The sequence below is a fragment of the Epinephelus fuscoguttatus genome, linkage group LG23, assembly GCF_011397635.1.
Source record: "Epinephelus fuscoguttatus linkage group LG23, E.fuscoguttatus.final_Chr_v1".
Lineage (NCBI taxonomy): Eukaryota > Metazoa > Chordata > Actinopteri > Perciformes > Serranidae > Epinephelus > Epinephelus fuscoguttatus.
In genome coordinates, this window is record NC_064774.1 from 24616213 (window position 1) to 24640874 (window position 24662).

The 24662-nt window shown below is 39.0% G+C and overlaps 1 protein-coding gene across 1 annotated transcript in view; it reads right to left on the minus strand.

Annotated features, from left to right (window-relative positions):
- Positions 1-489: 489 nt before the first annotated feature.
- pcxb (pyruvate carboxylase b) overlaps positions 490-24662 on the minus strand; it is a 348589-nt gene continuing 324416 nt past the window's right edge. The window contains exons 25-27 of the mRNA XM_049567509.1: positions 10029-10169; positions 9529-9630; positions 490-4721 (exon numbers count right to left, since the gene is read on the minus strand). Coding sequence (XP_049423466.1) covers positions 4572-4721; positions 9529-9630; positions 10029-10169 — 393 coding nt within the window. The 3' untranslated portion in view covers positions 490-4571. The remainder of the gene's footprint in view (positions 4722-9528; positions 9631-10028; positions 10170-24662) is intronic.

Sequence of the window (24662 nt, forward strand, 5' to 3'; positions counted from 1 at the left end):
TTAGCATACTTTATGTAGAATAACTCAAAGACAGTCTGACTCCAACAATCCAGCATATCCCTGAAACATTATGGTACAAAACGTGATGAAATTGTACAGTCTAATTAAATGACTTGCATTGATTTGCCAAGGTTTTGGCCTGTGACAACAGCCTTTTCACTTCAATTCCTCACATCTATTGTTGAAATTTAATTACTAGTTGGACATTATTCTGAAAGAGCTGCGATTTGACAGGCTGATATGAAATGCAAGGCTCAAGCTTTCAGAGATTTAATATATATATTACTGTGGCCAGCATGAGCTAATCAGTCTGCTTTGTAGTGAGACCTTGACAGGCAGGATCATACAAGGTCGTGATATTTATATAACAATATTTGTTCTTGAAAACCGTTAACTAAAGGTGGCCTTCACTCTGTCTTCTGCCCTTAGTCTTCCAGTGCTTTGACTACTGCTGTGTAGAATACACAATGCACACCAACACAATACAGATTCAGCTAGTTAACTTTATTTGTAAGTACAGAGAGCAAGAACTATCATTGCTTTTATATTATTTGTTTCCCTTTTGTGCGCTCCAGCTCAAAGACTTTCGTAAGACTTTAACATACTTAGATCTTTAAAGAGACAGTTCACCCCATAATCAAAACCACATTTTTCCCCCTCTTACCTGTAGTGCTATTTATCAGTCTAAATTGTTTTGATGTGAATTGGGGGTGTTTGACATATCAGCCGTAAAGACGTCTGCCTTCTCTCCAATATAACGGAACTACATGGCACTCAGCTTATGGTGCTCAAAGTGCCCAAAAAAATACATATGAAAAACTCAACAGCAATGTCTCTTTCCAGAAATCATGGCTCTGTTGCTTAAGATAATCCACAGACCTTGTTGGGAGCACTTTTATACAAGCACTATTTTTTTCTTCTGCACTACACCTGCCAACTGTATCACTGCGCAGAAGGAAGTGTGCATTTACTCATAGATGAGATATATGTGAGAGCCCGAGATATAAACATTGAGGAAGGTGAAAGGTTAAGCTGTGACATTAGCTAGCTCAGTGGTGCTAAGTGAGCTAGCAGTAGATGCACGCTTCCTTCTGCGCTGTTATATGGTTGGCGGGTGTCATTTAGTAGAAAGAAAATAGTTCCTACATGAAACTGCTCACAACAAGGTCTGTGGATTACCTTGAGTAACTGAGTCATGATTTCTGGAAAGACACACTGCTGTTGTTGTTTTTTTTTGTTTTTTGTTTTTTTTTTTTGGTGCTCTGAGCACCGCAAGCCGAGTACCATGTAGTTCCATTATACTGGATAGAAGACAGAGCCGATATCTCTGGTATGATTTTGAGGTGAACTGTCCCTTAAAATGTAAACTACTTCAGTAAATGAAAATGTAGATTTCATAAGTAGGATCATTTAGAAACAAGAAAATGAAAGAAAACTTGACAACTGAAACATTGATAGAAATTGCATTGAGACACTTTGAATCTGCAGGCTGTCATTATCTTAGAGTAAATAAACAGTTTGCTTGGTTCCCAAAAAAAACCCCCACATAATGGAAAGCACCAGAAAGGAAAAAAAAAAAGGAATATCACAGACCGTATTTTCATACTCTCTGCGACAGTTCACCTCTTGATAGTGTGAGCTCAAGAATAGGTCATGTTATATCCCCCTTACTGAAACAAATAATATTTTCCAGCTGTGTCTACTTTTTCTCCAATTTATTCTGTTTTTTTTTTTTTCCCACCCCTCAAACATTGAACAGTAGTACATTGTCAGAAGCACGGTTGTTAGAACCACTGCTGGCTTAGACAGAGAAACACTGCGATACAGTTTACATTATTGCATGAGTTGTAGCCATCATCTTACATGTGCAAATTCACACTGTTGAGAGAAAGGGAGAGGGGGATGGAGAGGAAACATGATGAAAAGGTGGATGGATAATTGGATAGATGGCTGAGGCAGGAAAAGTGGATAAACAAGGAGAGCCAGTAAGGAGAGGAGGAGGGAACTTTACATTATTGTGCGACAGCTTGTCAAAAACACTCATTCATACAATTCCACCACTTCATCTCTTTCAAATTATTTCAAATACAGATAAAACCAGGATGTACAGTGAGGCATGGGAGTGGGCTGGGGAGAGTGAGGAGACATATCAGTGGTCTAATTAACAACAGCATCGCTGCTCAGTATTGATGCATAGATCAGAAGGGGACTTGTTCTCAGAGGTAAGGGAGCAAAAATCCTGGAAACGATTCAGCCAAGTACAAACTTCAGTTTTGTGTTATGATCGATGTTTCCTGTCGAGGCTGCGTGGATGTTTTAGGAAAATAAGCTGTTGTAGTGCGTCTATTCTGGCTCGCTGTCCCAAACACGTCATGCTTCACTGTATTACAAGGAGTTTGTGACACTGCTTTCTTACTGTAACTGATATGTCATCTTATTTGATTTCCTGATGGTTCACTGTCGACTTCCCCTGGTCAGCATAGCTTAACATTCAGTTCGGCATAGATCACTTTCAGGTTCTGATATAGGTGGAAAACTGAGTAAAGACACAGTTGAATCTTGTGAGAGTTTTAACTCCCATCATCTGTTGCTGCTTTGCTGTTAAATGTTTTGGATACAGTGTGGAGGTGTAGCCACAGTACCGTGAGGTGCATTTGATTTTCTTTTGATGCAGGCAGCACTTGAGGACTGGGAGTATTTTTGCATCACTGTGTGTGTACGTGTATGAATATTTGATTTAATCTAGAATGTGTTTTCTGCTCTGGAGGTGCAGCATAATGGGGACTGATTGACTGTCTTCAAATATGCTTTGCACTGACACACGAACATACATACTTACATACAGACTCATTTATGCAAACACACACACACGTACATGCACGCACGCACGCACACATTAGAAATATAAAGCCGAGTGTTGCTACTGGGAGTCTCTAGAGTCTCTTATTAGTCCGGCTAATTTCACGTCATTTGACAGAGAATTAATTCATAAATTAATCAGCAGAGCCTCAGAAAATAACACCACATGCCTCCATTACACCACCATGTAATCCCATTTACACCTAGCATTAAAATCCCCATGCAGTCAGGAGACTATTCACCATAATCTGCCCGGTTCTGAACAGACAGGCTGGAACTGCTCCTCTGACAACTTTTCCAACATCACACTCACTGTTAAACTAGAAAAGGCTCAAATGCCACCTTAAGACTCTGTGACTTTACACCTCTAAAATGATCCAGCAGATAGAGCTCAGTTGGTTTTAGTGGGCCACTGTAGAGCTGGCTTTGGATTAAGAAAGCTGCATTTAAATCAACTATAACAGAGGGACTTTGTAAAAATCACATCTGTAATCCTTCCAACATGGCCTACAGCTTCATTTCAACAATGTCTCTACAATGTGCTTATGGCTTTGGGATTTAACAGACAGGTGTGAATGGGAAAACATTTAACACCAGTGCAGATCTTTCAAAAAATAAACCATCTACTGTTACTGATACAGCAACAGAACACATTTTTTACTTTGGTGCAACACTGGGTGTTTCTGGCATATACATCTGTGCCCCTGTTAAACCTTAAACTGTGCCACCTGCTTTGTTGTGCTTCTCTTTCTGTGAAAATATAGATTTTTTTGTGGCAACATATGTAAAGCAGGTTGGGGAAAATATTGTGGTTTCTTTCTTTCTGCCCCTGTGTACTTTGTCTTTCAAAAAAAACTGATCATTTTTTTACATATGAAAAAGAAAGTGTCTAAATGCTGTCAGTGATTACACATTCTGAAAATGCACCGTGACTAATGTCAAAGATTGATAATGTCTTGCAATGGCAAGCCAGCAAAACAATGAAAAACATTGTTCCCGTATGAAAAAGTGATTTGATAATACATCCTCAAGTCTATCCTTGTCAGTCTGAGCCCTCTGATTAAAAGGAAAAACATTTAGTAGTCATTAATATAAAGTTTCACCTAGTCACTTTGAATATATTAGGCAACACCAACAGCATAGAAATGGAAATTGTGGCATTTAATGCAAGTAGATGTTACAACCCTGTTAGTCTTACACATCATGGTTAGCTCATTTTGTTATACATTACATTTAAAACATTTAAGTAATGGAATGTATCATAATTCAAATATATAATGTTTTTCTAAACTGTTTTTCACAAGTTCCACAGAACATTAAGAGATAGACTGTTTTTGACCTAATCACTACACATAGGGAATAATTTAGTTTCATTAGTGGTATAATTCAATAAGGAATTCCCACTTAATTAAGATACTTAAGGATTGTCATATCTACTATGTACGCCCTTTAGGTGTCTGTATATGTGTAGAGCTGTGCTTCATTTTGTATCCCCAGTGTAACCAAACGAAATATGTACAAATTGGGGGCCAAAATGTCTCATAGTACTGCCACAGATAAGAGCTGTCTTTAAACAAAGGAATTCCTGTTTTTCCTCTTCTTTTTTTTTTCTCAATCTCCCCCTGTTCCTCAACCTCGCCATTTCCAGAATCAAATGATCTAACTCCCTTCTACTACTACTCCCCTTCCCTCCCTCTCTCCGCCCTCTCACTCTATTCCTCGATTTCCAGTATCAGGTCATCTCCCTCCAGGGAGGAGTCGGGCGTGACATGGACAGCCTTAACGGTACCGGCCATCGGGGAGTTGACCACGGTCTCCATCTTCATGGCCGAGAGGACACACAGCGGCTGACCCTTCTCCACCTTTTATGATTGTAAGGACAGTTCACAGAGCATTAAAAACATGAGTCAAACGTACAGATCACTGAACAAGCACTGTAGTCGAAGGTTAACAAGAACAGAATAAGAAAAATCTTAGAACACATAGGCCACTCTTCTGTCTGAACTTTGACATATTGTCAGAGTTGCTAATACAGTCAATTAAACTTGTGAATGTGAGTTTGAATTTAATGGAATACTTCACCCAAATTACAAACAACATAGTTACTTATGCAGGGAGTTGAGGTGCTACTTTTCCAGGTTTTGACATACATCTGAGATTTCAGCCTCCACCTTTTGACTATGGAGAATGAACATTCATTTGTGGTGCTCAAAGTAGGGATGGGGCCGATCCGATCCAGTATTGGTATCGGGTTCCAATACCAAAGTAATTCATGGATCAGAAATTTCCGATCCACCTGTGGAAATTTCCGATCCACGAGCCGCGTCTGTGCTTTCACGTTGTCTGCTGGAATGATGATTGCTACATAGTAGTGTTGCACTGACCGCGGTACTAAAACACGGTAGGTATGATACCATAATGTTGGAGTACTGTAGTACTATGGTACCTCAGGTATCACTACTGTGGGATAAGATCAAAGTCCAATCGCAAGAGCGTGAGTGTCCATGTGGCGTTTAATAACAGCGCGCGCTGGCCACCTGGCACTCAATATGCTGCTGCAGTGGTTTGTATCCAGTGACATTTCAGGTATGAACTGAGCTATTGAGTATCTTTAAGCAGTGAAAGTTATTATTAATTTATTTTTACTTGTAAGTTCGATTTGTTTATATATGCTACAGTGATTTGTTTTCCACTACAGAGCTCTACGGTGTGAGCATTTTACTCGCATTTGCGACTAAAAATAGTTTTGTGCGCGCAAAATAAATCATTCAGCACGCTGTGTGTGTACAGATTTCAACCAGCAGCAGAAACTAAAGGCAAATCCTGCTGGTTGTCGGTTGAACGGGGGTCACAGACACAGACGGGAATGTATTCCTGTCAAATACGGCGGAGGCTCATAGTGCTGCGCGGCGCAAGAATGGCTTACCGGTGATAGAGAAGTCTGACTCCAGGTCCACTAATGTCCTCTTCTTGGTGTCATGACTGCCCAAAAGTACCTGAACAGCTGAACTGTATGTATGTATGTATGTATGTGGCGTGTCAGAGGAGAAACAAGCCGTTCATATTTCTCTCTTTGTGGCAGTAACGGCCCACAAACCTCACCGCACTTTAGGGACTGTTCTTTACTTATGAAGGGACTGTCAGGGGAGGAGGGTGGCTGGTTGATTTTTATTTTATTTATTTATTTTATTTTGATCCCCCCCTATGTTAATCACTTATTGATGCTGTTTTTGAAGTATGAATAAGTCAATAAGTAATTTATTCCATTGAAATATCACTGATGTATTATAGAAAAGTGATTTATCTTTTTATAAATGACAAAAGGCACATTTTTCACATTTCTCATTTTCGGTGTCATGATACTACTCAGAATCGTGATACTTTCACTGGTATCGTACCGTGGGTCCCAATTTTGGTACCGTGACAACACTACTACATAGTGTCTACTTGATTTGTATCTGTGCTGTTCAGATTAATATGACAGGTACTTTTTGTTTTTTGATAGTGTATATTGCACTAGTAGTTTAACACTGTCTTGGAATTTAATAAATATTGACAATCAATTTGAAACCCTTACAGTTGCATATTTGTTTTCAGGACGGGATTTTTCCTGTGAACAAGATTTCCTGCTTTTCTGACCTTACACTTACCTCAAGTTGCCTTTTGGGACATACATGCATACATACGTACATATCATACTTGCCTGTAGAGAGGAGTTTATTACAGCTTCATATAAAGTCAACAATAATGATAATAATATTAAAGCAAACAGAGCTCTGGTATCGGAATAGTCTCGGTATTGGCAGATATCCAAATTCAGGTATCAGGATCAGACTGGAAGTGAAAAAATGTGGATTGGTGCATCCCTAGCTCAAAGCACTGAAAAATTACAGTGTCCCTGTTAAACTTTCAAAAATGTATTTTTCAGTGTTGTGAACACCACAAACAAATATTCAGTTCATCTTTTTGGAGCTGGGTACTGAACCTCAGTACTTAGAGTAAAACTTCAATTAACAGCCCGGGCTTTCATTTGTTTCAATCGCTGAACTGAACCGGTGGATATTTGGGACAGGCTTTTATTTCCTTTTGCACAAAACTCTTGCTCATCAAAGATGGCAAATTATGCCACTTTGTTTATATAAACCAGTATGAATATGATCTGTATAAAAATCATAACATGTTAATTAGAAATAATTGATTTGATCTTGCTCAGAGAGACAGCGCATTTACGCCAACCTCATGCACTGAGAGTGAGTGGGTAGGTTGTCAGAGACAGAGAGGGAGCTAGAGAAGACAAATAGAGGGAGACAGACACACCGGTTCACCCTGGTGACAGTTGAGGACACTTGTTTTACGGCACCTGGCATACTGACACAACAGCACTCTCTTTATCTTATAAAACACACCTGCCCAAGGGACTGACGGACTAAAGGAGTATAAATAATCTGAATGGACACGTTTGGACAATATGACCGCTGCCGAGAATCAACACTTTTTTTTCGTCTCTCTCGCTTGCCTTGCCTGTAAATGCTTACGGTTTTCTTAAATTGAACTGAATGACTGAACTATTGGGAATTTAGCTGAGCTAACAATGTGTAGTATGTCCATACTGACAAATATTTCAACATTTTGTATGATCTAAGCAGCCTAGAGCTTAGGGCTGGGGCAACGCGTATGAAATCGATGACATCATTGACTACATAAATACGTCAACGCGTCGGTTCAAACTAAACAATGGCGGCGTGCATCAGCAGCAGCGGTGCTGTGCTATTGTGCTATAGGCTATTCAAGTGCTGGAATTTGTTATTTACGTGACAACGCCTGAACGGAACACAGGCTCCGCTTCATTGACTGTGTACACAGTGCTGTGCTGCGGGTTCAGGCCGGGCTTGGTTATAATTGTCTCACTCGGGTCACGTTTGGTGAGGAAAATGCAGCCCGAACCGCACTCTGGTGTGCTCACGTGTGTGCACGTGTGCATCGGGGCTGAACTCTGCCGTGTGTGTTATAGAGAGCAGAGAATTGTAAACATGTGACCATGTAGAGACACAAATGACATAAGATAAATAACATAAGGCTATTTAGTTTGTAAGGACAAGGTATAGACATGTTCTATAGGAAAGGTAACCTTAAATGACTTCTGTCGTGATCTGGCGCTATATAGAAAATAAAATTAAATAAGATTAACTTGACCTTCAAGGGGGGCGAGGGGGGCGAGGGGGGCGGGGGGGGGGGCAGCCCTAATTTTATTTTCTATATAGCACCAGATCACAACAGAAGTCATTTAAGGTTACCTTTCCTATAGAACCGGTCTATACCTTGGCCTTTTATTAAACAAATTACCGTAAATAGCCTTATGTTATTTATCTTATGCCATTTGTCTCTACATGGTCACACGTTTACAATTCTCCTCTGTGTCTGTTACGCACACAGCGGAGTTTGGCCCCAATGCGCGAACAAACAGGCACGCACAGACACACACAGGTGAGCACACCAGAGGGCGGTTCGGACTGCATTTACCTACCCAAATCCAAAAGCTAGGGTGCTACAACTCAAATTTGTGATGTCATAGGGAAAGTCTGGAGCTGCTTCGTAAACCAGTGAAAGATGGTCCAGATGACGCTAAGAGCACCTGGGGGAATGTTCTGAGTACATGGGAACATGATCTGTTTTAAAACAGAGAACACTACAATAGAATAAAGCTCATTTGAGACAGAGGTATAAAAGAGAAAACAAACAAATCAGTCTCCCATTCACTGTCTATAGAGCAGCTCCAGACTTACTATACCTATGACATCACAAGTTTGACACTTACTTCTGTGGTTTCTGGCTTTGAGAAAGAGAGAGTAGCTCATGTTCACAAATATCTATTGAACTTTTCCAGGCCATGGAAATAACATACTGGAATTCTTAATTTGGGTGGTGTTTCCCTTTAAGAGGCTTTATATCCATTGAACTTCTCTAGAAATGAACTGCTTTCCAAGGTCAATGGAAACCAGACCTGTTGTGTAATTGAGACCGGTATTTATTCTTTAAAATGTGTAGCCACATCCAGCTAGTAAAAGTTAATTGAAGTTTTACAGTAGTGGTACTGACCAAAATGTATGTTGAGTATTGAAAACTGTTAAATACTGGAAGTTTGTATCTAGTCAGATTCATGCTCTTCCCTACTTTGCTCAGAGTTTCAGAGTGTTTTGTTGAGGCGGAGTTCTTGTGTAACTGCCTGTGTTTTGACAAAATACAATTTGTCTTTTTGTTGAATTTTGTTGAAAAGGGATTTTATCAATACTGAAATAAGCATTGCATCTGTAGTACTGAAATGTTTTAAACAATAGTCAACCCCGCACCTCCGTTGTATTGGTGTAGTAATCTTTCTGTTTCAGTGCTAATTGGATGCTGGCACTGATGCCACAGTGATATTTTCCTTTCTGAAATGTAACATTTTTTTGCTAAATAGAAACAAAAGAAGCACTTTCCAAATGTTAAATGTTGTCGTAAGTATACAAGAACTTTGCATGCATAAAATACATTTTAAAATTCTGATTTGAATGAGAAACTCTGATCAAAGAATAGAGATTAAAAACCAAAACTATCTGCAGTGGTAGATACCACCACAGTTGAGGATATGAAATCTGATAAAGAGGATAAGTAGATTAAGCACAAACTAACCTTGGATCCCACTTCCACTTTGACCTCCAGGACCTTTCCAGGCATGGGTGCTCCCACCTGACCCTTGATTGACTTCTGTGCCTTGGGATGGAACTTCATTTCCTGGGTGGAGGGACAAAAAAAGATTTCATGCATCCATCTGTCCAGTCGATCATCCATCCAAGTACCCACACTTGCCTGCCTCCATTTATCCACTCATCCAGCCAACAAGCCGTCCATATAGTCATTCAGCCCCCCACTGAAACATTCCTCCTCAGTGAGCTTCCATCTCCCCCTCACTGCCATTTGTTTCTATGAATAAAAATCACCTGTGACAAGTGCACTGTCATAAAATCTTTTTTTGATCCAAACTGAATAAATAAAACATCAGCTTTTTAAAGAACCTTCCCTTCCTCTCTCTCTCTATCTATCTATTTATAATTTACCTGCAGACATACAGTACATCCATCCATCATTTATCCATCTACCAACCCATACCTCCCTCCATCCCTTCTGTGTACCTTCATGGCGACAGTGTCTTTAACCAGCACAGATCTCAGCTGTCCGTTGAGCTCAAAGAAGACTTCTCTCTGGCCGGCTTTGTTCAGGTCACCCAGTGCCAGCGCCTTGATGTGGAGGATCTTCCCTCTCTCCAGCTCCACCTGAGATGAAACAAGACCAGAGAGGAGAGGAGGATTATTGGAATAAGTGGGGAGGACAGGGGGGAGAGAACAGAATAGGAGAGAGAGTGTGAAGGAGGAAAGGACAGGAATTACATTATATTAGAAGATTGAAATTAATACATGGGTGCCTAGCTCACAAGTCCAGCTAAAGCAATAAAAGAGACTGCAGAGCTTGGTGAAATTAAAAAAGTGAAGGTAGTGGAGCAAGACAGGCACAATGTTTCCCTCTCTTCCTTATTTCTTTTTACCCTCATGCTGGGCTGGAGTGTTTCCCAGCATGCACTTGGTGGAGGGCAGAGAAACACGGACAGATTCATGGTCGGGGACTCATTAAGCCTAACTGTAATTAAACTGCTAAATGTAGTGTAATATGTATTTTATACTAATGTGCAACTTTTTTATTGCACTCCATTAAATGAGTGACTGTTAGCTCTTGTCAGCTGCCCATTTGTGTTTAACAGTTTGCAAATCTAATCTTATCGGAGTGTTAGGTACTGGTTTAATGAAAGAGGTGGAGCTCAAAAGGCCTTTTTAACAGCAGACATTTTGACTTAGAATAGGAAAAGCACAGATGTGATGACTATGGTCGGGTGATATGATGGTATATATCATGGGAGGGCAGAAATGTGTCCACCAGTACAGAGTTGGCATTACCATTTGAACCGTGGGAGCTACTCAGGGCAGGCTATGTATGCAATTGGGGCAGTATTCTCGCATGATCTCGCAAACCAGCTGCCTGGCAAGGAAATGTGATTCTGGCAGACATGGAGGCTTCCATTTTGAAACATTTTAATTGTTTTCAGTCTTGTTTTTAAGTCAAGTGTTGTTTTGTACATAGGAAGCTCCAATAAAAGACGATAATAATCAAATGTGATGAAATACATATGGCGCACCATTTCTTAATTTAATTTACGGAGTGATTATTGTGAAGTATACCGTTAATGTGATATAAAATGACATATCCAGTGTTTAAAGATTTTGGCCACATTGCCCACCCCTAAATGTTCTTACAACATTAGCAAGCTGTGACAGTGGTTCCATGCCACGGTTATGTCGGCCAAACATTCAGAAACCCCATTAGTCCAAAACATGTCCCATTGGACCAAAAGCCTATTTCTGCGACAGCCGCTTATCCCAAGAACAAATGCCCATTGCTCTGAAGTCCTGTTTTGTTTTGTTTTTTTCAAAAGACATACTCACTGCAGTTAGTTTCAGTTTACAAGGGTGTCCAAGGGCTTTTCCAGCAACTTTTGTGCCACCAAACGTGGGTGTTCTAAGCCAAAACATGATATTGTCCCAACCATAACCAAGTGGTTTATGTGCCTACACCTAACCACACTGTCACTAAAGCATTGTTGACAAATGTAACGTATCCTTGCTTTAAAGAAACATACAATGCCAACATTTGTTTCTGGCAATAGGGTTGTGACTGCAGGGAGTGTGTATTTTTGGTGAAATAGGACCTAGGAGCAATGGGTGTTTGTTTCTGGGATAACAAGCTGTCAGAGGGACATTTTTTGGATTAATAGGGCTTAGAATTTTAGACTGTGGAAACAATGGGCAGTCCTTGTGACAGTGATGCTGCTTTCACATCTTATGAGATGGATTGCAGAGAAGGGATGGATTCATCGTGCACTGACAATATATCACCACATCTATTAAATTTGGGTGTAATTACACTGAACAACAGTGTTTGGCTGGCACATGGCTTTGACATTTGTTTGGTTCAGGCACTTTTGTATTATGAAGTGCCAAGATGATTATTATGAATGCGGCACAAGCCAGCATGCACAGCACCAGGATCCTGAATTGGAAGCAGCTGAAGGGAATTCAGCCATCATTAATTTTATTATTTACAAATGTGCCCTTTCTGCTGTGACGTCAAAATGGCTTCCATAAAAAAGGCCTGTTATAAAATGCCTGTCATGAAAGAACCAACTTTATTTATATATTTGGTCCTAAAAACATTTAGTCATTTAATTAATAGCTGAATTGACTATAGTCTTTATAACTGATTGCATTATTCTCACTATAATTCACTTACTTTTTATAAAGGAGCTGCCATAATGCACAGAGTACAGTAGCAGAAAAAGCATCATAACAGTTTTACCAGACACAAGCCTAAGATTTTTAAAGACACAACTTAGGTGTCTGCAAAGTTCAGCTAAATGGGCATTTAACATTTACTTTGTGTTGACTAAGAATTGATTTTGAGGGAGGAGATGAAAACAGAGAGAAGTCTGTAAAGACTTGTGATAAATACTCTGTCGTCTTTGTGTAGGCACTGAGCTGGTAAAAAATAAAGACTTGGTAACACTTTACAATAAGGTACACAAAATTAGAGTAGTTACTGAGGAACTGATGAGGAACTAATGAGTAGTTACTGAGGAACTAAGGTACATAAAATTAGAGTAGTTACTGAGGAACTAACTATTAGTTAAGGGTCAGTTCTTCATTATCTCATGATCAAATTTCATAGAGGAGTTAATCACGACTTAATAATTAGTGAACTAGTTACTTCATCAGTACAGAATCATTATTCAGTAACCTGTCCATTAGTTAACCTTTTTATGTCCTAAAGTAAAGTGACACATAATGATTAGTCTTTCATTACTTCATCATCATCTTTACAATTAGCTCCTTAACAAACAAAATCACAGACAGCAGGATTCTTGAGAAGAGTTTAATTCATTACTTTCAGACCACATACACATTAATATGACCCATATGACCATGTTATTCTGTACAATGTGCTGACACACCAAACCTACATCAAAGAACTAGCAGCAACGAAAGCCAACTGTTGCGTCGTCTACGTCGCCTCACGTTACCCTGTGTCAGTTGCATTTGAACACACTACAAAGACTACATCCAATGCTTGAAACTGTTACTCATTTATTTTGGCACTGCCCCATTGTCAAAAGACTCTGGAGCGATATTTGTAATTTTATTGCGAACAATATTGAAAAAGAATTTAAGCTGTTTTGGAGGGATGTGCTGTTTGGACTTTTTGACTTTAACCGAAATACGGAAAAACCCAATGAAAGATTTATTATTAATCTCATCTTACTTTTGGCAAGATTTCACATTCACAAATGTAAGTTTACACACAGAAAACCTTCTTTTGTTGCTTTCGTTACATCAATTCCATTACGTTTTCCCTCAATCAAAAGGCAATCAAAACCATTAATATTTGTGATCATTTTAATATTTTCTTGTACACTCTTATCCCCCCTGGCATATGTGATACATGACATATATGTGTAATGTTGAAGATCTGCATTCTGTAATCTTCTTTAATAAAGTTGTGAAAACGGCCAAGTAACACGTACGTTCTGCGCCCGCGTGAAAGGAAATTACGCAAAAAGAAAACCCGGAAGTCCGTTGAATGCATGAGATCAACAAAGTAGCGCGGAGTGACAGAGTGATACATCCTGTCAGCTGACAGGTTTCCTATCTGTGCAGCCGAGCACCGCAGCACCTCCACGGACTATTACATCCAGACGGTCCCGGTGTTTCCTCCGCAGGCTCCACTTCACTCAGCTGCCCGACAAACCCGCTGCTTCTTCCCACTTTAACCTGAATAACAAACCAGGGCTCGGTGCTCCGGTTGGATCCAAACGGAGAGCCAGGGCTAGCTGGGAAGCTAGCGGAGGCTAACTGGCTGTGATTCCTTTCGGTCCTCATGATTCAGTAATCATTACCTACTCATTTTGATGTCTCACTTTAGGGTACACAAAAAGGGTAGGTAATGATTAAGTAATAGTTAGTTCCTCATTAGTTCCTCAGTAACTACTCCTCTGAAATTTGATCAGGACTTAATGAAGAACTGACCATTAACTAATAGTTAGTTCCTCATTCATTCCAAATTTGTTTCATAGTAACTACTTTAAATTTTGTGCACCTCAAACACCTGTACTGTGAACAACGGTGTGATCAGTATACAGTACTTTACACGCAGCCCCCATGATAAATTCTTTAAGCTTAGCCTACCTAAAATGTGACACACTATCATATTTATTTCTAAGGCATCATCATACAGAATAACATGGTCATATGGGTCATATTAATGTGAATGTGGTCTGAAAATAATGAATTAAACTCTTCTCAAGAATCCTGCTGTCTGATTTTTTTTTTGTTAAGGAGCTAATTGTAAAGATGATGATGAAGTAATGAAAGACTACTCATTATGTGTCACTCAACTTTAGGACATAAAAAGGTTAACTAATGGACGGGTTATTGAGTAATGATTCTGCACTGATGAAGTAACTAGTTTACTAATTATTAAGTCGTGATTAACTCCTCTATGAAATTTGATCATGAGATAATGAAGAACTGATCATTAACTAATAGTTAGTTCATCATTAGTTCCTCAGTAACTACTCTAATTTTGTGTACCTTATTGTAAAATGTTACCAAAGACTTTAATGGATCTATGCTGTATCTCTATCTGTGTTTCCACCAGACGTATCAATTCTGACATCAGATAGAGAAAAGTGTTATAGACAGAATGACAATCTGAGAGATAAAGAGACAGACAGGTAGACTGGAGGACATAAAAACATTGTTCCAGCCGTTAGTAGAACTGTAAACTCTTTGGCTTTACCTGCCACCTGTAAAGTGTCATTTTAAGACAAAGACATAACTCTGTCTGTCTACCAACAACAGACACACTCTTTCCCCCCCTCATATCAATTCTGGTCACTGCTGCATTCTGTCTTGCTAGTCTTTCCCTCGACACCGGCCACTGTACTTCTTCATTTATCTCACGCCTCCTCTCAAATCTTTCATCTCACCGGTCGGAAACTCATTTTTTCCGTCTTTCCATTTGTCCAACTTCCTCTGTCTGGCTTTCAATCTCTCTCTTTGTCAGTCCTCCCATGTGTCACAGCTTTCTATTTCGTATTGTTATTTTTCTGCCCAATTCTGGGGCCACTCTGTCTCTCATGCCGTTGTTAATTTCCTTCATCTGCCTCTTTCGGCTTCTCTTCTCTTTAATCTGTCTGTGGTTCTCTGTTTTTCCTCTGCTGTGTCTATCCACCCTTTTCCTCGACCCTTCCCCTCTCATCCTTTTTGTTTCTCACATTGCCATCTCGGCTGTTGGGTCTCCATTGATATTCTGAACTAAGTCTCAGTGCGAAGACGAAAATACATGCTGCTGCAGGTACGTATTGATCTCAATTTCATTCTGCCTCTCTCTTTCTCTGGGTGCTCTGACTCTTCATCTATTTCCCTCACTCAGTATCTGGTAACAAAACCTTTCTTTGCATGCCTTTGCTTTCTCTCTGGCACTCAATCTTCATTTCTCTGTCTTTCTCTCTCTCTCCACCCTGCCTTGAACTGAACTTCTCTCCAGCTTGTGCTGTTTTGTCAGGCTCTTGGCAGCACTTTGCAAAAAACAAAACTGCCTTCCCATTTCCAACTGTGTGGCTTCAACACTGCATCTCTGCACAACTGTTCCCATGAAAAATACAGTATGCGTCTGTTTGAAGAGTTGCACAAGATTTATGAATCTTTTGAAGATGATTTTGTCTGAGGTGTAACTGTGTGTTTGTACGCCAGTTTCTTACTGAGTTAAAGAGACAACTTCAGTGCACTGTGTCGATATCTGAAACACCACAGATGCATTAAGACTTCACAGATTACTCTGACAAGCTCACACACACTGCTTACACCACAGCCCCTATGGTCGGCTTCTATTATCTGCTTTAACTTTCAAATCAATGCCAGGTAAAACTTATGTGTCCAGAACATTCAAGCAGTCATTGGGCTGAATAACAAATAAGGACGCAAAGACAAAAATAAATTCTCTTTTTTCTACAACTGGCCTCTGCAACTAATGGCACAATACGAGAATTTCCTAATTCCATACAACAACCCCTAATTTTATACGCTACAGTATGAACTATACACTACTGCTATGATCCCATGGAATCAGGGAGATGGTAGACAGCAAATCAGTTATCAATTTAGTGGACAAGAACAGGACGGTAAAATTATGTGAGGCTGGCAGAGAATACCAACAGTGTAAAGGGTAGATGGCACTGCTGGACAAAGTTGAAATGTTTTAAGTTTTTGCTGCTGTCCTCTGTGATGAAATTTACAACCTTATGTTTGTTAGCTCCTTCACACTTGGAGATTACACAGGCAATCTGCACAATTACTGGACTAAAAATCGCATAAAATAATAAGCACAGAGTTATTTTATTCAATATATTATATTCCATTCTTTGCCAACAATATGGCTTCACTATTGGAAGATATCATCATGCCAGCTTCGGTTTCCTGTCCTGCCATTCACCGTTTTTTTTTTCTTGTCCGTTTGTTTTTCCTGTCCTTTTTAGAAGGTTTTCTCCGTCTGCGGTCTGCCTGATTCCATGTGAATGCAGCATAATTCATGTATGTCGTTATAATTAGTGTTAAAAAAACCAAACAAACAAAAAAAAACAACAACTAACTGTTCTGTGATCACTGGGAATGATGTAATCCATGCACTGTGAAAGATTATTCAAATTGTAACTTTGAAATGCCATGTTAATTAAACTTTAAAAATAGTTGCAACTTTCTACATTATTTCTAGGCTGTACGGATTTTAAGGCAAACCGTTGTTATTTATATGTTAGAAATAAATGGTATTTTGATATCTGCTTGCAAGAAGGCCCTCACAAGGCACTGGTTGCTTCCCGAACCCCCCACATTAGAGGAGTGGATAGATATTGTAATATGTACCTTATCTCTTCACCTTTAGAAAAATGTGTTCATTAAATTCTGGGCGAAGTGGGTGAAATACGTAAGACCCTTACAACCTGACTTTGCGGAGGTATCGGACAAAAGACCCTATGATGTTTAGTCAAGCAAACCTCATTGACTGCTCTCCTATTCTGTTTTTTTGTTTTTTGTCCTGTCTCTTTAATCCCTCCTCAAGTCTCCCTGACATATGGTGCTTATATGTACAGTTAATCTCTCCCAAAATGTTCTACAAAGTTTCTTAAAATTGTGGGAAAAAAATTGAACAGCAGGAGAAATTACTTTGCTTATCATATTTTATGTCTTGCTTTGTAAACTGCTGTCGGGGAAAAAAAATAGACAGCTAAATATTTTATTATATGTATATATATATTTTTATTTTATATTTTATATTAATTTCTTGTTCTCTGAGATCTTCCTCACATTGTCTTACCACCATCCACCATGCAATATTTGTAACAAAGCACTCAGTAAAGTTAGGGACTACGTGTCGCTTGCTTAAACATCTACAAGGCATCAAGTCAAAGTAAAGACAAGTTCATCCCTGGGTAAGGTATTAGAAAGAATCCATATTTTTAGCTAAGAATTTGAGCCTCCACACCCTCAAACAAACTACAGAAATGAATTCAAAGTACATACAATTCTATCAAAGTCACCTCTAAGCACCCTGCCTCCTCAAGATTTGGTTTCCTATTACCATACATGTGATAGCATCTCTTGCACATTAGCTATGTTCTATATCTCTGTGACATATCTGCTGTGTTCTCGTCTATAAGGCCCTCACATGCTGCTTGCATTTATTCAGGAAGGACCCTCAAGCACCGAGCTTTTTCTGTTTAACTCAGCTGCTTATGCACTCAGTGGTACAGTATAGTATCTCTGACTGAAACACGTTTTCACAGTGTGCTTCACTGTCATGTCTCCGATATGACTTTATTAATGACTTGTGTTGCCGGTGAGTAATGAGATTACTGCGGTGAACAGAGCTCCGTGTGTTGGTGTCTGTGCACATTAGCGCTGACAGGATGTGTACGCTATGACTGGGTCCATGTTTGTGAAAGTCTGTTTATATTTCCATCAAATATGATTAATACCATACTGAGTCATCAGCACATGCCACATAGGTCGGCCTCTGTCTCCCTTCTGTTTGTGCTGTATGCGTGTGGGTTGAGCCATCAGCCATGTGTGAGTGTATATTTGTGTACACGAATGCATCTACGTAAATGGCCTTCAGATGCACATACCTAAGTGGGCTTTGTCCAGCTCAACAGGGTTCAAGTTGGTCAGAAATTGGCTGAAAGCTACAGCGATGACGTATAACTCAGAATTTTTACAGAATATTAAGAAATAATGCTACATTTGTATAAATAACAGAAAATGGGGGAAAGCTGAAATGGTTGTGTCCTCCCACCAAATTCACTACACAGAGAGAAATCTTCCAAGCTCGCTGTTCGCTCTTTGCCTGATAAGGCTCTTCTACTGGATTTGCAACAGGCTTGAAATGGAGTGCTTAACAATACCAAATGATTACTGTGAAAGCCTTTATATCTACTTCCCACAACATCAACAGCCCGGGCCCGGGGCTTTAGGTCTAGCTCAGCGCTCAAAACGATTTAGTGCTTAAATCTGTTTTGATAAAGATTTCCGCTGTGTGCTTCACACACAAGCTGCCAAGAGCTCATAAACAGCTTTTGTTCCAAATATACAGGTGATAGTGAGGCTGCGCGAGTACAGCAAGAGTCATCTGTAATGGACAGTCGCCGTCTTGTGCTGCTGTCACTGTGAATTTACTGCAAACGCCAACAAAGGCTTACAATCGCAAGCTCAAAGGCTTTTCTTCTGCCTCATCTCCTGAAGAACATTTTATATGGCAGATAAGTTAACAGCAAAAATAATATATATTTTTCTATAATTGCGGTGTCCTACTGTATTTGTTGCATTTATTATGCACAAAACCCGGTTAATCTACACTATATTTACTGTTCCCCTTTGGCTTGTACAGGTATGTGCCTATAATAATATCACTCTACTCATATGCATTCAACATAAAAGAGAGCTTTCTATGTGGAGGACTATGCATGCTGAGGTGTGTGATACTACTTTGACATTAAAACTCGCCAAACTGCTTTGGTAGCACAATGCTCTGTACTTTCCTCCGGGCTCTTCGCCTCCTTAACAGCGCCGACTGTAATTCTACAAAGCAATCAGCATTGTAAAAGTCAGCGAGCATGAGCTGAAGAATAAATGTGTTTCCCATAAGCACCTCACAGTAACTGTTTGTGATAGTCCTGAGACAACAATGCCCACGCTACCTGTCTGTGCATCTGACAACCATGGTTATCATCTGATACGTATCTCAAAAGGTTGCAGCAGCTGCCATTCACCTGGCTTACAGTCAACCTGCCTCTAACATATTTAACATTCACATCAAACTGTCACAGGTATCACACGCACACACCTCAAATCACCCAGGAGTCAACTTGTCAAGAATTGAGGCAACTCAATTTTCCCCAGTGATGTCTATCTGTGTTTTAACATTTACAGTGCATCTTTGATAGGTGCATGATTGTCAGATCATTAATATTTAATGATACAATAAAACCCAGCTATCAAAAACAGATAGAGGAAATGTGAGAGCTGAGGACACTGATGCAACAGGCATCCAATGGTGTGTTCTTATTGTGTACAGAAACTTCAGTAGTTACAAGATGGCATCATTTCTGCATGTGTTCACTCTGACACCTTTGTCAGGAAAACAATTACCTGAGGAACGTCTCAGGACTGAAATGTTGTCATACTAAAGTTGTGATTACATGCAGTTAAAGACAGTGTGCAGGAGTGTTCCTCTATGTTCTGTAGATCTCCTTGGCATCTCCTGAGGTAATTACCACTATATGGTAAATTAAATTGCTTCTTTGATTAAGAGGAAATACTGTTTGTAATAGGCAATGCTCTTGAACTGCACAAACTACAATTTAATAAATGTATCTGCCACATAATGGAGTAACACACACGGCCTGAGACTACTCTCATCAGCATCACTTTTAAGAATGAATTGGATGAGAAATGATGATAGTGACATCTATCCTGTCCATTGTTCCTAATAGGCTCTTTTGTTACGCGGATGACACTCAAATTTATGTCTCATTAAAGACCAGTGAAGGAGGAATTTTGATCAGTTATTTTCTTGCCTATGAGAATTAAGTGCTGGATGTACCAAAACTTTCTCCACCTAAATGTAAAGTACTGAAATCAACTAGAAACGTGGGTGTAACATTTGACCTTTTTTAAAAAAAATTGGGTCTTTTCTCTCTCAGCCTCATGTCAAGAAGGCCATGCATACTTTTATATAATCTCAGATTTGAAATTCACTGTATTCAGCATTAAAGTTAAAAAACAAAACAGCGAGTACAAAACACAGCTGCTCAGCTTTTAACAAACACTAGAAGTTGGTTTTCTCCAGGTACTCCGGCTTCCTCCCACAGTCCAAAAACATGCAGGTTAATTGGTGACTCTAAATTGGCCATAGGTGTGAATGTGAGTGTGAATGGTTGTCTGTCTCTATGTGTCAGCCCTGTGATAGTCTGGTGACCTGTCCAGGGTGTACCCCGCCTCTTGCTCAATGTCAGCTGGGATAGACCCCTCCCAAAACTTTGTCAGCATCTGTTTCATTGAATAAGATAGTTTTAAGTCTGTTCATCTAAGGTCATTTTTATTGCAGCAAAATGTGTCTCTTAGACTGAAAAGGCAATTGATTTTATTACTGTAGTAGGCTATCAAAAGTTTTATTTTAATCAATACTTGGCGTTCATGTTTCAATACAACATTGCCACACAAAATACTGTGATACTTTGCCGAATCCATTTTTCTTCCCACCCCTACTGGGTACCAGTTAGTTTTACAATTGATTTCAAGATTTTGCTGAATACCATTAAAGCACTTCATGGACTCATCTGCCAGTTCTACTGCTGAATTGCTGCTCTCCTGTGAAGCAGGGTGCAGCCTCAGATCCTCAGGCAGGGTTGTTAATGAGTCATAGAATAAAGGTGACCAGGCTTTTACAGTCAGAACCCCTCAGCTGAAGATTTGAGGCAGCTTTGATTTACTGCTTTTCATTATTCTTGTTGTTTTTTAACATATTGTTGAGTATTTGTCAATTTAATCTGATATAATTTTAATTGTTTTTATCTTCCTCACTGCAGACTTTAAAACATTATCAATATAGTTTATTACATTTTTTACATTAATTCAGGAGCTTCTTTTTGCCCTTGAGGAATTCCGCACAGTAAAAGAAAGTAAAGAACAGAAACCCCTTGCTGCATGCGACAGGTCACTTTTTTGACATGTTTTCCATTTCCTGCCTGGAACCACTAATCAGACCTGATCTGATGGGAGTACCCATCGTCATGACGACAGGGGAAAGTTTGCTTTTGTGGCAATGAATGATGTTGAGCAGAAATCCAAATGTGTGAAAGTTCCTAAAGTGACAACAGTTCTGACGGTGTGGAGATTAGACGAGCAGCGGCGAGGGAAAGTGAAGAGCGAGGGTGGAAAAACACAACAACAGCTTTGCATTTGGGAAATGTTTGAATGACAAGTTTTCCACTTAGAGAGAAAATAAGCAAACTGATTCACTGAGAGCTAAAGCAGGTTAAATATGAGTTTTTTTATTTTAAATAACGGACTGTTAAAAAATCAATTTTACTGCAAGGAAAGCCAATACTGCCACAGACAAGTTGGAAAATGGATATTAAATCCATTTATCCAGCTCTACAACTGTAGCTTTAAAGTGTTTTGTTGGTGTTTTAGCCATTTTTGCTGATGAATATTGTTTGGATTACAAATCAAGAACATCTTATTCGAGCCAGTCAATCAGTATGTTGTAGGAATTTAAAAACAACAGCAGAGCACACAACAAACTGTGGCTTCAAAACTCAAAAACTGCTGAAGTTGCCAAGACTCTTAATCAAAATATATTTAAAGGACCCTTTTAATCAGTGGTGGCCACATCTCTGACAACTGATACACACCCTGGGGTGATTAAGAAAAAAGAAGGGTGGGGCTTCTGCCTGTCTTTGGGGTCAATACTGGATCAGTACAATCAGTGGAGGTCCTGACTCTTTGATAGTGATACAGTGGGGAGAAGTAGAGCTCCTCATGTCCCTCATAATATAAAAATCAATTAACACCAGCCTAGAGCCATTTTGCTGCAGTGAAATGAAGCAGTAATTAAACATGTTTGCCTTTGGCCGCTCTGAATCACTGTCAGTTAAATCTGTGTGTTACTCATAATGAGGGAATCAAGGGAAAATATTGAAAGAAACAAAAGAAGAGCGACGTACAAGGAAAAGCTGATTTATAATAAATGATGTGTGTTGGGGTTTTACTGGGATTATGATTAGCACTGGTGGAAAGAGGAGTGTTTTATGATGCAGAGTGGAGACCAAGAGCCTTGTGAACAGGCTGAAAGGTAACAGGTGGCTAGAGGGGATGTAGACTACTTTTCATGTTGTCAGACAAAATTTTATTTTATTAATGCACAAAAGTGCTCTTTAAAAGACAGATTTCATTTCAGCTATGAAAACAAAATAAAGAAGTAGAGGGAATAATAAGAGTGATGAATCAGTTGTCCCTGTCTCTGTCCCTAAAACTTCTTTTCAATAGACTTTACAACTTCAGCTTCACAAAACCTGTGTCTCTCAAAATGTGAACATGAAAAACACCTTGGAAACTGATTTCTTCTGTTTAAGTTCTTCTGTTTAAGAGAGAGGTTTTAAAAAGCTCTTGTATTTGACTTGTCTAAAAATGCGTGTATGGTCATAAACTCTTCCACAAAGCTGAAATCCAGCAGTACACATGTGTCACTTCAACCTCAATACTCTTCATCCTCTTTAGAAAGGAAAACAGTTGCAGGTACCCGATATACCACAGATTCAAATGCTTTGAGTTGCCTTTCAAAGGTGGGAAATCTCAGGGTGATTTATTGCTTTCAGAAATAAGAAAGTTTCCCACAGAGAAAGTGTACAGGAGTTTAAGGTACTATTGAAACTGATCAGACGGATTTCAGTTATGTACAGGAAAGTGCTTTTTCTATTACATGTTTTTATGACACACTACACTGTGATTTTTTATTTGACATTTTTCATGACATAAAATGCTATTATTGTATGGCATACTATACTGTCACTTTCATGATATTATTTATTACAAAAATATAGTATGACATTTTATTGCATACTGTACTGTGACATTTTTGTTAAATTTTAATGATATTCTATACTATGCCTTTTTATTTAACGTTTTTCTTAACATACTATACTCTGACTTATATTATTCATGACAAACTGTGTAAAATTTTATTGGGTCCTAAACTGTAACGTTATTTGTAATTTTTTATGGCATACAATGACTTTTTATAACATTTTTAACATCTTACTATACCCTGAATTTTCTATGACTTTTTATTACATACTATATTATATTTTATTGCATACTGTAGTGTGACTTGATGATATTGTCTATAACCTACTGTAGTATGACATATTTAATTGTGTACTACATTGGTACATTTTTAATAACATTTTTTATGCAAACTGGACAAACTTTTTACCTGACATTTTTTCCTACTATATGGTGACTACTACTATACTATACGATGGATATTTTACACACTGTACTGTGACTTTTTTTGGTTGGCATACTATACTAAACTAACATTTTTATGACATTTAATGACACACTTTATGATGGCTTTTTTAAAATTACATATTATACTTTTAACATATTTATGACATTTTTATGACATACTGTACAATGAATGTTTTATGATTTTTTTAAAATACTTTATGACTAATGACACACTATTCTATACTTTTCATGACATTTTCATGGAATAGTATACTGTGAATTTTTTGTGGACAGACTTTCATATGGAATTATCTATGTCATTGTATATAATAATATATTACAATATAATAGTATTCTGTAAAAAATGTCATAACTAAGTCATAAAAAAGGCAGACTGTAGTATCATATAAGGACTGTAATAATAAAGAACGTCATAAAAATGCCATAATAAAGTAAGCAATAAATATGGCATTAAAAGTATAGTATGTTAGATAATGTCTCAATATATACACCGACCAGCCACAACATTAAAACCACTCACAGGTGAAGTGAATAACATTGATCATCTCAATACAATGCAATGCTCTGCTGGGAAACCTTGGGCTCTGGCATTGTGGATGCCACCTGATGAGCTCCACATGACAAATACCTTTGCAAATCAAGTACCCACTCTCATGGCAACAGCACTCCCCGAGGGCAGTTTGCCAACTCAGCAGGACAATGCGCTGTACCACACTGCAAAAACTGGTCAGAAATGACCTGGGGGAACGTGACAGAGAGCTCAAGGTGTCAACCTCGCCTTTAAACTCCCTGGATCGCAACTTGATTGAGCATCCATTGCACACAGGAGGACTCAAAGAATCTGAAGCCAAGACCCTGGTGCCAGATACTGCAGGACACCCATGAGGTCCTATATCCATGCCTTGACAAGTCAGAGTCAAGTCTGATCCCACTGTCCTCAGGGAGTGCCATTGCCATGAGGGGGTGTACTTGGTCTGCAATGATGTTTGGAGGTTTCTCAGCAGAACATCGCATTGTAACAAGACAATCAATGTTATTCACTTCACCTACCAGTGGTTTTAATGTTTTGGCTGATCA